General features: G+C 43.4%; 1 protein-coding gene across 2 annotated transcripts in view; it reads left to right on the top strand.

Annotated features, from left to right (window-relative positions):
- Positions 1 to 4,514, top strand: part of PID1 (phosphotyrosine interaction domain containing 1) — an 88,242-nt gene extending 83,728 nt beyond the window's left edge. For both annotated transcript variants that reach the window (XM_033069137.2, XM_033069138.2), the window contains one exon: positions 2,549 to 4,514. In XM_033069137.2, coding sequence (XP_032925028.1) covers positions 2,549 to 3,025 — 477 coding nt within the window. In that variant the 3' untranslated portion in view covers positions 3,026 to 4,514. The remainder of the gene's footprint in view (positions 1 to 2,548) is intronic.
- Positions 4,515 to 15,029: the final 10,515 nt, after the last annotated feature.

Raw genomic sequence — 15,029 nt, 5'->3', positions numbered from 1 at the left:
TAGCTTCACTCTTAAGCAGGCCGCACACGGGTTGATGGCCAACAGGGGGTTGCAGTTAGCTGCTGCAGAGGGACAGAGGAGAACAAGAAATTCAGTTGCTGCTGCTGTGTGACAAGTTAATCTGATCTTGCTCCTTGGCTGCTGAAGGTGTCTGAACATCACTTGGGAGCTGCCCATGCTCAGCAGCTGATGCTGTGTGCTGGGGTGAATTTGCAGCACAGAGCTCAGCAATGCTGACTGCCTGGGATGGAGCTGCCTTTGCTTTCCTCCCCTCTCCCCATCCTCTGCTGCTGCTCAGGGCAGCTCACAAGCTGGTAGCAACAAACCAGTAGTGAAACAATTCCCTGCATCCCCTCTTGTGCACTCATGAGAGGTGCTGATTTCTGTGGTCTCCAGGTGACACTGGGCTTCTCCAAACAGCAGCTGGGAGGACAGAATGCTGCAGTGGTGGCAGCTCTCTCCTGCGGCCAGGGATTCAAAGCTGTATTTGGGCAGTGACAAAGTGCATGAGCAAGAGGCTATTTCACTGTTCCTTGGGGCTGAAAGTCTTTGTGCAAATATCTTTGAAGTTAGGGAAGGACTTCTGATGCTGCAATGGGCTTTGAATTTGACCCCAAGTGTCAGTTTACAGTGTTTGTCTTTTGTTAGCTGGCTTGTGAGTATGAAACAGTGCTGAGTGAACCTTTGGAGAATATATTGAATGCACAAATTTGCACAATGATCTTGCTCTCTTCAAAGCAATCTAACTTTGGATATATGTTGAAATACCCCCCAGTATGCTGCAGACACATTTCTCTTAGGTCCTGTATGTGCTGTTTGTATGTGTTTAGTTGGCACTGTGAACTCTGAGGTTTCTTTTAAGTTTTTCTACAATACTTTAGGGAACTCAACTCTCATCACTAATAAAATAAAATAAGGCAAAAACACTGGTAGGTCTTGCCTTGTTAACTGTTCTAGCTGTTGTGTTTCCCACTGTTCCAAAAAAAATAGAAAGCTTTATAAGATTCAACATATTCCCAGTGCAAATCATGAATATTTATAGGCAAAGAATAAGACTTCCCATTTTGAAATGTCAGTGCTATGAAATTGCTTTTTTGGCAAGCATGATTAAGCCACACAGACTTCCAATAAAGTTTTGTAAGCTTTTTCCTTAATTATGGCTTAATTTAGGCCTCTGAGTTTAACAAAATGTATGAAGCTCGCAGCAAAATATTTTTCTTGTGGAAAATATTGTTTGCATGGATTGCAAATCCCATATTTCTTGTGGTTATGACTTTTTTAATGTGCTTAAATGTGGAAATTCCATGTTTTTCTTTACATTTCTTAATACATTTACAACATAAAAATAACCTGTGCTGTGTGTTTAATACAGAATTTTGAAGAAATTAGTTTGGAAAGTGCATGGGATTACTTTTTGTCTCTAAATGCCTTGAGCAAAACGTAGAGGAGGTTGTAAGACATCAAGCAAGAGGTAAAAGATTGTCTCAAGCAGTTACTGCTGCAAGAGATAAATGAGGAACAATTTTACTTTCATATAGTTGTTCTTAAATGGACCATCCTGACCACAGCAACAAATAGAATAATCTGCATAATTGCATTTATGTGGCATTGACCTGTCTTTCCTAGAGAAAATCCCTTTTCCCAGATAAAATAATCTTCCATTCAGCTGTAAGTGGAAGGAAGCCTCATTAGCAGCAGCACAGATTTAGGGGAATGTTTCTGTACAGTTGTATTCAGAATTTTGATGTGGACCTCCTAGTGAATTTGATATTTGGTGAACAAATTACTGTAAAGGCACTAAAACCACCTTGCTTTCCTGTGCTGATTGGCTAACAGGATATTTACTCAAAAGGACTAGACAGGGAAGCAGAGAGATTATGTGATTAAACCTAGCTAGATTTATTACTAGATTTTTTAGCAGCATATTTTCTTAAATTAATGTAATAAATATCTCAGCCCTGCTCATATATAAAGTTTTGAACAGCTTTGAGCTATTCCTGGCTTAATACTTAAGTAGTAGCAAAAGTGGTGGAAAAACAGGATCATTTTGGAAAAGAAACATTCAAACAGTTTAAAGTCCTCTGCTATGATCATGCTTTTCTGACCCCTGCAGCCTTGCATTATCAAACTGAGACTGTCTCCATCTCCCTAATACTAATGTTTGAAATATGATACAAATAAATCATCTGAATAAGTATGAAGAAAAGGTGGTTTGCATTTACAACTACTTGGGACCTGCTCCAATGACACTTGCACTTGCTAAGATGAGCTTGGGGTAGTCATGGGCTCTAAAGCTGGGCTTTCTAGGGGAGGCAAAGAAAGTGGAATGTCTTGAAACTCAGACTTGGGCATTTTTAATCCCTGGGTTTGAATGGTGAAGTCAGTACCTGCAAAAGCAAATATTTGGAAAGCAGTTTAGAAACTGTTTTACTGAAAATGATGCGGAAATCAGGGAGTTTGTGGTGGGAGGTGAAACTCCCCGGGATGGCAGACAGTGCCACCAGAGTCTGCTCTCTGTGTTTTCACCTATCTTTGCTCTCCTTTGCAGGTTACATATTTGGGTAAGGTTTCCACAACTGGGATGCAATTTTTGTCAGGCTGCACAGAAAAGCCAGTCATCGAATTGTGGAAGAAGCACACGCTCACCAGGGAGGATGTTTACCCGGCTAATGCCCTTCTGGAAATTCGCCCTTTCCAAGTCTGGCTGCATCATCTGGACCTCAAAGGTGAGGCGACAGTGCACATGGATACCTTCCAGGTGGCACGGATCGCCTACTGCACTGCTGACCACAACGTCAGCCCGAACATCTTCGCTTGGGTCTATCGGGAGATCAACGATGACCTCTCCTACCAGATGGACTGCCATGCTGTGGAGTGTGAGAGCAAGCTGGAGGCCAAGAAGCTGGCCCATGCCATGATGGAGGCCTTTAAGAAGACTTTTCACAGCATGAAAAGCGATGGCCGGATCCACAGGAACAGCTCATCGGAGGAAGTGTCTCACGAATTTGAATCTGACGATGGCTGACTGAACTCATTCACGGTTCAGCAAAGGCAGAAATGGCTTAGGGAATGAGAGCTGATAGATGAATAAGCAACAATTGAAACTGGGTAATGAAAGGACTGCCAAACACTTGTCTGACCAGCTTTTTAAATCAGAAGAGCAATTTGGTACCTACAGATATGCATCATTAAAGTAATTACGTTGCATTGCAATCTGCTGCTGTTGTAGAAGTGAGAAAAAAATCTCCTCCCTACCCACCCCCCTCTGTCACCCACCTATCACTGTCTCTTTTTTTGTCTCTGTAGTTCAGGTGCACACCATGAAGTGCAGTCATTCCTGTTTGTCCTATGAGACTGGTCAGGCAATTTTATTAGTTGCTTCTCTGGCATTCCTAGCTGCGGGCTGATGCTGATGCAAAGAGCAAGTAGGCCTGGAAAGCCCTAATGGTTCCTGAAGAATCTTTCCCCATGATACATCACACAAATCCTCTGACTGTAGGTAGGCTAAGACAGCCATACATAGCCTTTTAGACTAATGGCCTGGCATTCTGCAGTTAATTCACATTTCACAGATAAAAAATGAAAGATACTTGTATGTACACATTTTATCATATGCTATCCTTTATTTTATCCATTGTACCTATTTTCTTAATGTACCTGCTGCCACATCTTTCACCCAGTAGTTGCAGTTTCAGACTGTGTACTGCAGGATACCAAAAAGGGGTGGGCAGAAATACTCCCTGGTGGCTGGGGGTTCAGCAAGTCAGCCCTGCTGTCTGTGCATTATCCTACCCTGATGTGCTCCACGGGAGGGGGCCTGCTGGAAGAGTTGAGGGACACTTGGGTGTGTCAGTGTTTGAACTGTAGCTTCTCATCAGCCTCAGGTCTGACGCGATCCGAGCGCGGTGGGCACAGCTCTGCGTCCCCACTTCCCCCATTGCTGGGTGACCCTGGTGGGATGGAGCTGGCAGTGTCTCACCACACAGGGCTGCCTCACTGCAAAGATCAAAGGAAATGGTCCCTTAGGAGTCAGGTTTGAACATCTGTTCTGGTTGAGAACCTCATGTTAAGATTCCCGTATCTTTCCTTGTTCACAGATACACAGTCATGCCTTTCTTAAATGCAGATGTTTAATAAAACTCAAATAAAGGAAAAACTTGTTTCACTTGATATTTTTTAAGGCTGAGAGCAGATCAATAGTTTGCAAGTAATGCTGCTCCTTTGTACAATTTTGTTTGTAATTATGGTAATGTTAGGGGCACTAGGGCACCTTACAGAAGCCTTAAAAGAAAGCTAATCCAAGCAGATAGCTCTGTGTCTGTGTTTTGTGTCTTTGTGTTTGTATGTGAGAGTGTATGTGTGAGTCCAGTGGTAAAGCATGTAGATTGAGCATGGAGATGTATTGAGGAGGGCCCACACCTCTTGAAAATATGCTTGTTGCTTTACAATGTATGTAAACTGTTCTCCAGCATAAATGCATTCATACTTTAATAAAAAAAAAGTTTTGAGTTAAACCTTTTTAGCTTGAAGGTGTCTTTCAATGTAAGCTCTGTGGTTTTATGTGTGTGGATTCTGTTTTTGTTTCATTTAGTGGAATGAAAATGTTATTTCCATTTAATTATTGCATCAGTCTTCATGAGAGTTGCTGTTAACATTTTAAAATTATTTTCTTTTCAATATTTAGGTTAATTATTGCTTTTTGGTTTGGTTTTTGGGGGTGGTTGTGTGTTTTGGTTGGTTGTTGGGTTTTTTTGTGGGTTTTTTTGGTTGGTTGGTTGGTTTTGTTGGTTATTTTGGGTTGTTTTGGGCTTTTGGTTTGGTCGGTTGGGGGTTGTCTTTTTTTGGTTGTTTTGTTTTAGTTTATGGAGTGTGGACATGATTTATAATTTTTGCTCACCAGGAGGTGGCAGTTGAAATGAGCTCTGCTGAGTGGGAGCAGTATTGCCTTGCTTGCAGAAATCACAGAGTGCTTCAGGTAGGGCATTTGATGGCAAACTGGCACCACTATGGCTTCCAGTTTTTCTCTGAGTCTTTGGATGACCCAGTGTTTCCAAATACAGGTCTAAAAAATGATTTCTCTTTTTCTTCCCACAATATGTATTTGGAAGTGGGGAGTCATATATGGGCTATATGCTGGTCAAAAGAAAAAAAAATCTGAGTCCTGCTGTGTATATAGTTGCTTTTTTGATCAAAGGCAGGATTAGGCAAAATTTCCTTCAGCTTTTAACAATTTATTTTCTTTTGCTCAGAGCTGTAGTCACATGTTAGTTTCCTGACTTGTTTGGATGCTCTGCCACGAAAGCTGCTATGAATGGGTGTGTGAAATCCCTCATTCCATCCTCTCACCCATCTGTCCCTGCTGACAGCAGAGGGGTTTGTCTGTAAGCCCCAGCCCTTCTCAGCCAAGGGCTGCAGGAGCATGGAAGGGGCAGGAGATTCCCAGCCCACCTCCCACAGGAGCTGAGGTGCCTCCTGCCAGCCCTATGGAGAGCTGCAGTGGGTGCCTTGGGTTTGGTACTTCCATTTCTGGAGCAGATACTTAGAAGAGTGGGATGTCTTCCTGTCAGGGGGTAGGTGTGATCTTTCTGGCTGACAGTCTGCCCTTAGCCTCCAGTCCAGGCCAGAGCACAGCTACACAGAAATGTTGTCAGCAGTGGTGTGGCAGCAGCACCAGGGCTGTGACCATCCCCCAGTGCTGGACCCTGGTGAGGCTGCGCCTTGGGAGTGTTGTGTCCAATTTTGGGTCCCTCACTACATGACACTGAGGTGCTGGAGTGTGTCCAGAGAGAGGCAGTGGAGCTGGGAAGGGTCTGGAGCACGTCTGGTGAGGAGCAGCTGAGGGAACTGGAGAAAGAGTCTCAGGGCGACCTCACTGTTTTCTCCCTGACAAGAGGTTGTAGTGAAGTGAAGATTGGACTCTCCTCCCAGGTAGCAAGTTATAGGAGAAGAGGAAATGGCCTCAGAATGTGCCAGGGGAGGTTTAGGAAAGTTTCTTCCCCACAAGGGTTGTCAAGCCCTGGAACAGGCTGCCCAGGGAAGTGGTGGAGTCACCATCCCTGGAGGTATTGAAAAGCCGTGTAGATGTGGGACTCAAGGATGACATGGTTTAGTGGTGGGCTTGGCAGTGCTGGATTAATGGTTGGGCTCAGTGATCTTAGAATCTTTTCCAACATAAACGATTCTATGATTCTGCAATCATTTGATTTTTAATTATGATCTTTCCTCTAATGTGCTGGGACCTGCTGAAAATATACTGTCTCTCTATGTCATCTGCCAGTGTGGGTTGAGTGAAGAATACCTTTGTTGGGGTTTTTGTTGTTGTCTTTTCATTTTAATTTTCTTATACAGGACAGTCTACATTTCTGTTTTACAGATGTATTGATTTACAGTGGGTTGGGGAGTTATCCCAAAGATACTTGAGACTGTGGCATCTGTGATAATTCCTTAGCAATTGGAGACTGTGGATTAGCTGAGAATTTTTCATGATAAAAATAAAATATAAAGGAGACAATTCTAGTCCTTTTATTAGAAAATCAGACCCTTTGAAACATGAACCAGCTATTTTCTAATAGTTCAAACATGCAAGGGAATATGAGGGAATGTGAACTGCAGTTTGTCTTTGAAAACATGAGATTTGAAAAATAATCAGTATCATGAGTTTGGATCCTTAGATAATTTGGAATTCAGGCCAAATCTCTCTCTGCATTATCAATTCCAAATGTGTGATGCCATTTGCAAGAAGGAGAAATGCTTTCAATCCTGAATTGCTAGCATAGCAGTTATCACTGATTACCAGTTGCCAGTAGATACTGGAATGAAATATAAAGTTAAACTTTTCCTTCAATTAATCTGCTGGAAAAGAAAAATCATAAAGTTTCCATCAGGAGTAACTTCCAGTTGGCTAAAGTTATTCCTGTTCAACTACAAAGAGTCCAGTTTTGGATCTCACTGCATCCCACTGTGGGTTGATGAGTTCCTTCAGTGTCAGCCAGGAAAACGTGTAAAGGATTTCTTTCCCTCTTGTGCTTCTGGGGGAGAGTGGAAAGGGTCAGAGTATCTGTGTGTTATTAGAAATGTGGAAAAAGCAGAGAGCATTTAGGTCATTATGCCTCAGCACCACTACTTAGCCTTATGGTTATATCAAGGTGATTTTCACAATTTTTCTAACTACCTTGAGAAAGATAAAGCGTTACTCTGTATAGAGTAAATTTGTTTGGTTTTCAAGCTCTGAAGTCTAAATATCTTCTGTTCCTACCAAGTTTTCTGTGGAGCTGTGAGTGAATGGTGCTTGTGCCCTGGGGAGAGCAACACTCCGCACTAGTGAGCATGGATTGCATGAGAATTGCTTAGATGTGCATGGGGGTTCTAGCCCAGGGGGACGGAGAAAGGCACAGAGTAATTTCTTTCATGTTTAAACTCAAGGGCCACTAAGAACAGCTGAATGTTTTATTTTGTTTAAAAAAGAAGAAATAACCAAAAACACAACAACACCCCCACCAAACAAAACTCTCTGCAGCTGGTTCCACTCCTTAGCTTTCCTGCAGTGAATTACTTCAGTTTTACATGAAAAAGCACTTGGATTTTGCCTGTGACTTTCGTTTAATTTTCCTAAAACTTGCAAATAAATGGGACGTGACTAAGAAGCCTTTGATACAGTGGCAACCCCTTATCAGTCTCTTAGAAAAACTTTAGATATGTTATTGTCATAAGTTTTGAGACCTTTATGTCAGTGAATTCACAGTGATTTTTATTTTAATTGTAAGGTTCTCTGTGTGTCTGTGTACACATGTATGGATATATCTATTCATACATATCTGCACACACACATCTTGAAACGTGATGCTTGTTAAATAGTCTCTGTATGATGGATATATGTAACAGTAGGTGGATGTGTGAAGGCAGTCTTGCATGTTAGTCTTGATATCAATGGTTTACTTGTTAAAAAGTTCTCCCTTTTTCAGCAGGAAGCAAATTAAATTGTCTATCAACATGCAAAATTTGATGTACCATATGCATTATTTACCATTTACCACCAGAGGTATCCCACTCCATGCCCAATTAACTGCTGTAAGAATGATACATGGTTGGGCTCATTTTTCCCTGTGGCAGTGAATTATTAATTTGCCTGTAATTGGGAAGGGATAACTTAAACGTATGGTTATTGTCCTGTAGGCCAGAGTGTACAATAAGAGAATATATCCTTTAGTGAAAGTAGAGACACTCATTATAGCTTTCTTCTTATGTAATTTTAAACAGATACAGGGTGTTTATAAAAGTTCTTTTTTTATTAAAGTCCATTAAAATGCTTCCTCTCTCTGAGTGTGCCATTGATCATCGTTGGCTGGGGAAAGGCAGAGTTGTCCAGGGGGGTCATCCCTCCCATCCCAGCAGGACACCAACAGTGATGCTGTGCCCCTGGGCAGCAGGGTAGAGTGCCTGCTTTGATTTGCTTCAAGTTTGGGATCTCTCTCACACTCTTGCGTGGCTGCAGTTCAGTGTATATGCTGCAAGAATTTCTGCAGTTAGGATTGTAATTAATTTTGCTCAGGGCTGTAACCAGATACAATGATTTACTGAAAATGGTTGTATGTTTGGAGAGATGTTGCCATGTCTGTGGTGCCTTCTCTGAAAAAGGGTTGTGGGACGAGTTGGAAGCACAGGTGTGAAGCACACACTGACTGTGCCGCAAATGGGATAAACTGGTAATGGGCTGGTGATCCTGGGGGAGAGGGTGGGAGGGCACAGCAAGGTCCCAGCTCTGATGGCAAAGGAGTGACTCTTAATTACTGTACCTGTCACATGGTGCAGAATCAGTGTCCCTTCCCCAGGGGGCTGCTACTGTGCAGACTGGAGCATCTCTCTCCTTCCCAACTTCTACCACTGGAATGGGAAGATAGCACTAGGTGGTAACTTTTACCTGTTAGGCTTTGATTTGCATTGTTCCTTATATTCTCTGTTATATTCCTGCAAATGTTACTGCTCTTGGAAAGAGAGGAAACATTATAATCCCATGAATAATGCATCATGTGGCTGGTATGTTTTCCTGCGGGCAGTATAGATTTTCTGAGAATGATGGACAGGAGTGGATTTCATTCTTAGTGAATTGTAATTTTATACAGGTGATATAGGTCATGCGAATGTGAAGAAGTGTATTATTCCTCTTTCAAATTTGTTATTTCAATTTAGTTACCTCTCATTTAGAGAGTAGAAATAGTTTTAGACATAATTACTGAGGATATAATTAATCAAGGTTTTCTTGCACAGTTGGGTTAAATTGTTGTGGCTGAGTGCTCAGTACCATGCCAGTACTCCCTGGCTCAGTCTCATCTTTAATGGATTCCAGATCTCATGGTTTCAAGTAACAACAGCTTTTCCAGATCCCAAGACAATAATGAAATACACAGAGGAACTTCAAAGGAAACTCTTCTATAAAGAAAAGATGAGGTTAAATGATGATAGTCAACTGTGGGATATTTTTGTGTCCATAAAATATGTCAGACTTCTTCCAGGGCAGGAACAGGTGAAATCTGAAACTGTACTTGACTAATAGACCACGCTTCACATCTGCCCAGGCTCTCCTAAATGGGTTGGTACCTGATTTTCTCTGGGGTTTCCAGGTATGTTTCTATGTGTCTTTTCAAGTCAGCCCTGGCCACACAGAATAGCAGCATTTGTGCCTCCGTGCTGTCTTTCTCTCAGTCCTTGCTTTTGGGTAGCAGAGGACGCACCTGGGTGAGCTGGAGGCAGGTCTGTGTGAGAGAAGCTGTGAGATCCCTGCACCCACTGCTCTGCCGGTCCCTGTATCCCTGTGAGGAGGTGCTGTCACTTCAGTGAATCCTCTCTGCTCCCTGGGCCATTGCTGTGTCTTCTGCAGGTAGCGTGCTCTGACTAAATTTGCGTGGCCTGTCAGAAAAATACATTGTTCCCTAGCAGTGCTGTGAAGTGTGTGTATGGTGCTGCCCTGGGCTGTGCTGAGCAGAGAGGGAAGGGCTCCTTCCTGCAGTCTGCAGGAGTTAACTGGCAATGATTACCCAGAGTTTGGTCATTGACTCATTACAGGTCTCTGCTGAGCTGCATCCACCTCCTTCCTGTCTCAGGTCATCAATGCCTTGGTGCCAGGGTGATGGTGCCAGAGGGCTCACATATGTCTGGGAGCACACCTGGGGCCAGAACTGCCCTGTCACCCCCAGGCTGTGTGTGCTCCCACAGGACAGCCCTGTCACCCTGGCTGTGGGTGCTCCCACAGGACAGCTCTGTCATCCCCAGGCTGTGGGTGCTCCCACAGGACAGCTCTGTCACCCAGGCTGTGGGTGCTCCCACAGGACAGCCCTGTCATCCCCAGGCTGTGGGTGCTCCCACAGGACAGCCCTGTCACCCCCAGCTGTGCCATGCTCCCACAGGACAGCCCTGTCACCCCCAGGCTGTGGGTGCTCCCACAGGACAGCCCTGTCACCCCCTGGCTGTGGGTGCTCCCACAGGACAGCCCTGTCACCCCCAGGCTGTGGGTGCTCCCACAGGACAGCCCTGTCACCCTGGCTGTGGGTGCTCCCACAGGACAGCCCTGTCACCCCCAGGCTGTGGGTGCTCCCACAGGACAGCCCTGTCACCCCCAGGCTGTGGGTGCTCCCACAGGACAGCTGGGTCACTGCTGGCTGTGGGTGCTCCCACAGGACAGCCCTGTCACCCCCAGGCTGTGGGTGCTCCCACAGGACAGCCCCGTCACCCCCAGGCTGTGGGTGCTCCCACAGGACAGTCCTGTCACCCTGGCTGTGGGTGCTCCCACAGGACAGCCCTGTCACCCTGGCTGTGGGTGCTCCCACAGGACAGCCCTGTCACCCTGGCTGTGGGTGCCTGGCAGGGCAGTGGCACTGCAGCTGTTTGCAGGGGAAGTGATGCTGAGCCGTGCTGAGCACAGTTTCGTGCAGCAGATCTCATCTTTCCCTGTGCCTTACTTACAGGAATCCTAATTTATGCCATTATAAAGGTTAAGAACAGAGCACTTCAGCGTGGTTCACGTTTTGCCTGCACGCTGCAGTGGGTCTCAGCTAATTCAGCAGCAGCGGTTTGTTCTGCTTGAGATCCTGGAGAATGGCTCCTCTCCTGAGGTATTTCTTCTGACTTAATTGCCAAGTTATAGTGAAATATGAGGTTCATTGTTGTCTGCTGGAGCGCTGGGGATTCTGTTTTGTTGGCACATTTTTCATGACCTTGTGTCAGCAGCATAACTAGGCTATGAGATAATTTGTATGCTTTAGATGAGCAGCTGTGTGCATCTTAGCCAGAGAGAGAAGCAAGTGTGATCAGTTCAGTGGAGTTCATCAGGTAAAACAGAGAATTAACTCTAATCTTGCAGATTAAATGATGTCAGGCCATGCAAGATGAGTGTAAATTTCATGCAGGTGAAAATCAAAAGGATCTGAGGTACTATACGCACAGATTTAATAGAAAGGAGAAAAACAATAGCTGCAAATGTGGAAAAAAAAAGTTCTATAACCACTTAACAGCTGAAAAGAAAGAAGTGTTGTGCCCTTATTTCCCTGTGATGCTCTGGTTCAGCAATGGCTTTCCACTCATTTCCAAACAAAACAGTTTAGAGGTTGTAAAGAAGGAGGATTGCTCTGCTCATCCCTGTGCTTCTGCAGATGCCCCACAGTTATCACAGGGATTTGGAAGCTATTGAATTTTCCTACATTCTGTTGGCAACAGGCTGAGGGTTTGTTAGTATAGGAAAACCAGGAGGAGCAGACTTGCAATGGTGTCTGTTAATCCTTAAACTGCATTTCCTGTGGAAAGTGTGTGAGTGGTTTCAGGAAACAGTGGAGGACAGATTCTGCACTGGCCTTTGCCCTGCAGAAAATGCCCTGCATGGGAGATAACTGATGCTTTGACATGAGATCCAGAGACCTCTGAGACGTCATCCTGAGGAGACAGTGATTTGGCATTAGCTCTGATAATCACAGCAATTGTCATACATATCTCTGATAAAAATAAATGATTGTGTTTTCAGTATGTAATATTTAGGTGGGGAAGTGTGGTCTTTTTTTTGAAAAACTGGGAATTACCTTGAGAAAAAAGATATAGGAAAATTAGGAAAAGCAGCAAAAGCATGCTATTAAACCTGCATTTATTGAGTTTTAATGAGTCACATGTCATCCTTGGCAGGATACTCACATGCTTTGGGGGCTTCTGTGGAGGAGTATGAAAAATACAACGGGAAAAAAAGCCCCTATAGGAATTATAACAATTCAATTATTGTAACTTGGTGTGTAGTGTCACCTCCCCCCCTTTCTGTCTCATGCTCCCAGATTAGAGGAACATAGAGGGGATTGGCCAGCTCCCCCCCTCCAGAGGTGGCAAGAGCAGAGGTGTCCAAACTAAGCCATGGTATAAATCTTCCTCAGCATCAACTCATAAATTACTTGGTTGAAGAGATATTAAATATCATCTAATTCCAACTTCCTGCTGTGGGCAGGGACACTTTCCACTAGCCCAGGTTGCTCAGGGCCCCATCCAACCTGGCCTTGGACACTTCCAGGGATGGGGTATCCACAGCTTCTCCAAGGGATCTGCCAGTGCTCACCACCCTCCCAGAGAAGAATTTCTTCCTAACAGCAAATCTAAATCGCTCCTCTTTTAGTTTAAAGCCATTCCCAGCACTCTCTGCGTGTGTAAAAACTTTCTCCACATTTTTATAAGCTCCCTTCAAGTACTGGAAAGCTGCAGTGAAGTCTCTCAGAAGCATTCTCCAAGCTCATCTCCTTAAGGAAAAGGAGGGTGGTCATTGCATTAGCATGTTGTACTTGAAAATTTACATGGGATTGTCACATCATGAACATTTTAAAACCAAGTAGGGATTGCAAGATTTTGTCCAACACAGTAATAAATGAACATCTATTCGTGTTTCAGTGAGCAGTAGCAGAGAGCATGTCTCAGGAGAAAACCAGCAGGAGTTAAAGGCTCCATTCATCAAAAATCTCATTACTCTGTTCTTGTTTGTTGGTACCTGTTTCTAAATCCAAGGAGTCCCACAGCAAGGTCTTGGGATAAGAAATCTCTGCACGCAAAAGGAAAGGAGTTTAATGACTGCTGCATGTTCTTCATCTCATAATTTTATCAGTAAGCTCTCAGACTTCTAGAAATTGCTCTGAAATTGGCAGCCCAAACTTAATATCTTCTTCCATTTTGCCATCACATGCAATTTTAGTTCTCAAGTGACTCCAGTTTTAAACTCCTAGTGATTTAAACAGCTGCATTGTGCAAAGGCTGAAGTGAGAACATGCTTTTGTAATCAAGCAGCCCAACTCTAAATTTTATGGTGTGATGGTTACTGTGCCCCATTCAAACTATGCCCCATTACACAGAAGTGCATTCCTTTGATTTTACCAAAGAGACCATAAATATGACAAAAAGCATAGCTGGAAAACATGATTTCATGCCTGGATTTTTCAGCTACTGCAAGGAATAAATGAAGTGGTCTCTGAAAGGGACATATCTTTGCAGTGAATTATGTTTGTATTATTTGTATGGCTAGCAGAGCTCATCAGTGAGCTTACCAGAAAATATATGCCTGCTACAATATTTAGAGTAACAGGGAACTCAGATTTCAAATTAAAATAATAAGAATGTAACTTCTTATTTTGGTGGCTCAGTAAGGTGGAGACTCAGGGTGTGGGGGAAGGAGGTTATTATGCTGGGTATGAGAATGTAAAAGATGTTCCATAAGTGCATAAATTAAATTAATTGTCAGCAGTCATATACTTGGCAAAGTATAAGGCTTATTTGCCTTAAAATTTCTTATTGTATCCTTTCCCTTTTCCCCCAAGGTGATGTAATGTTTTCATCTATGAAAACCTGGTTTTGAGAAAGATTTGGCTTCAAAATGGAAATCTGCTTTTGATTCAACATTAGGATCTAGCAGACAGTCCCATTTGTTTGATCACTGCTGTCTGTCTTCCAAAAAATCCTAGGGTTTGTTGCCAGCCATGATTGGCAGTACAGAGCCTGTGTGGTTGCTGTCAGTAATACTAAAGCTTAACCAGGCTCTATCATTAGTTCACTACCAGCTTGAAATACCTTAATGAATGCAATCAAAATTTCAAAATGCCATCAAATCACTATACTGTCTGGCATTACTGAAGCAAAGAATAAAACAGCATGCACAGGTGTAATAATTGAGAATTTAATTTGGGTAATTAAGTTTAATATATAATAAAATTTTATAGTAAACACTTAAAATGCTCCTAAAAATATGGAGGCTTATTTTTATAGAAAGGTAGTTATAAACATTTCTATTGGGTAATTTTGAACTGTGAGTTTTTATGTAAAGTATTAACTTACATGGAAGTCCAAGTGCAAGTCCATGGTCAAGTTATTTCAGCTGGTGTTGGATTAGATCCTGTGGGACAAAGAGCAGGCTTCATGCCAGCTTTAAAAATATAATTACTCACTTGCAAACCTCAAATCAAATATTTTTCCTTGCCAACATTAGTGATTTTTAAAATCTTTTCTTATAATGTCCAAAAATAAATGTTTCTTTACCCTTCTCTTCTTTGCACCTTCATTGTAGTTGGTGCTTCCCTGAGTGGTGAAACTGGTGGCCAGGCTCGTTCCAACCGTGTTTGCCACAGCCAAAGGCAAAGCAGTGCTGAGCTGGCTCCTGCCTTGCCTGCCTTTGGATGGGCTGGTGGCCACACGAGTGTCACAGGATTCTTGCAGAGGAGGTCAGCAGAGAGGTTTAATTTGGTTAGTCCCACCCCTGATTTTCAGTGCTCGGGCTGATAGCCCATGGGCCCCATTGAAAACCTGTGAAAGAAATGGGCTCCAAGGCACTGGATTTTGGATGTTCCCAGAGATAAGGTAATAGTAATAATGCTGGGCTCAAGATTAATGCCATTTGAAATGCTGAGAGAGTGACAGCAATTTCCTAAACTTTCTGTGTTCCCACAGCTTCAAGGCTGGGTGTGTTGTGCTTCACATCAGCTCACTGCAGTGACTCAGGAGCGCTGGTCTGGGAGCAGCTCAGAGGGGCC

The sequence above is a fragment of the Catharus ustulatus genome, chromosome 10, assembly GCF_009819885.2.
Source record: "Catharus ustulatus isolate bCatUst1 chromosome 10, bCatUst1.pri.v2, whole genome shotgun sequence".
NCBI classification, from domain to species: Eukaryota; Metazoa; Chordata; class Aves; order Passeriformes; family Turdidae; genus Catharus; species Catharus ustulatus.
Note: the sequence above shows the minus strand (reverse complement) of the source record. Positions and strands in the feature narration are given on the sequence as shown.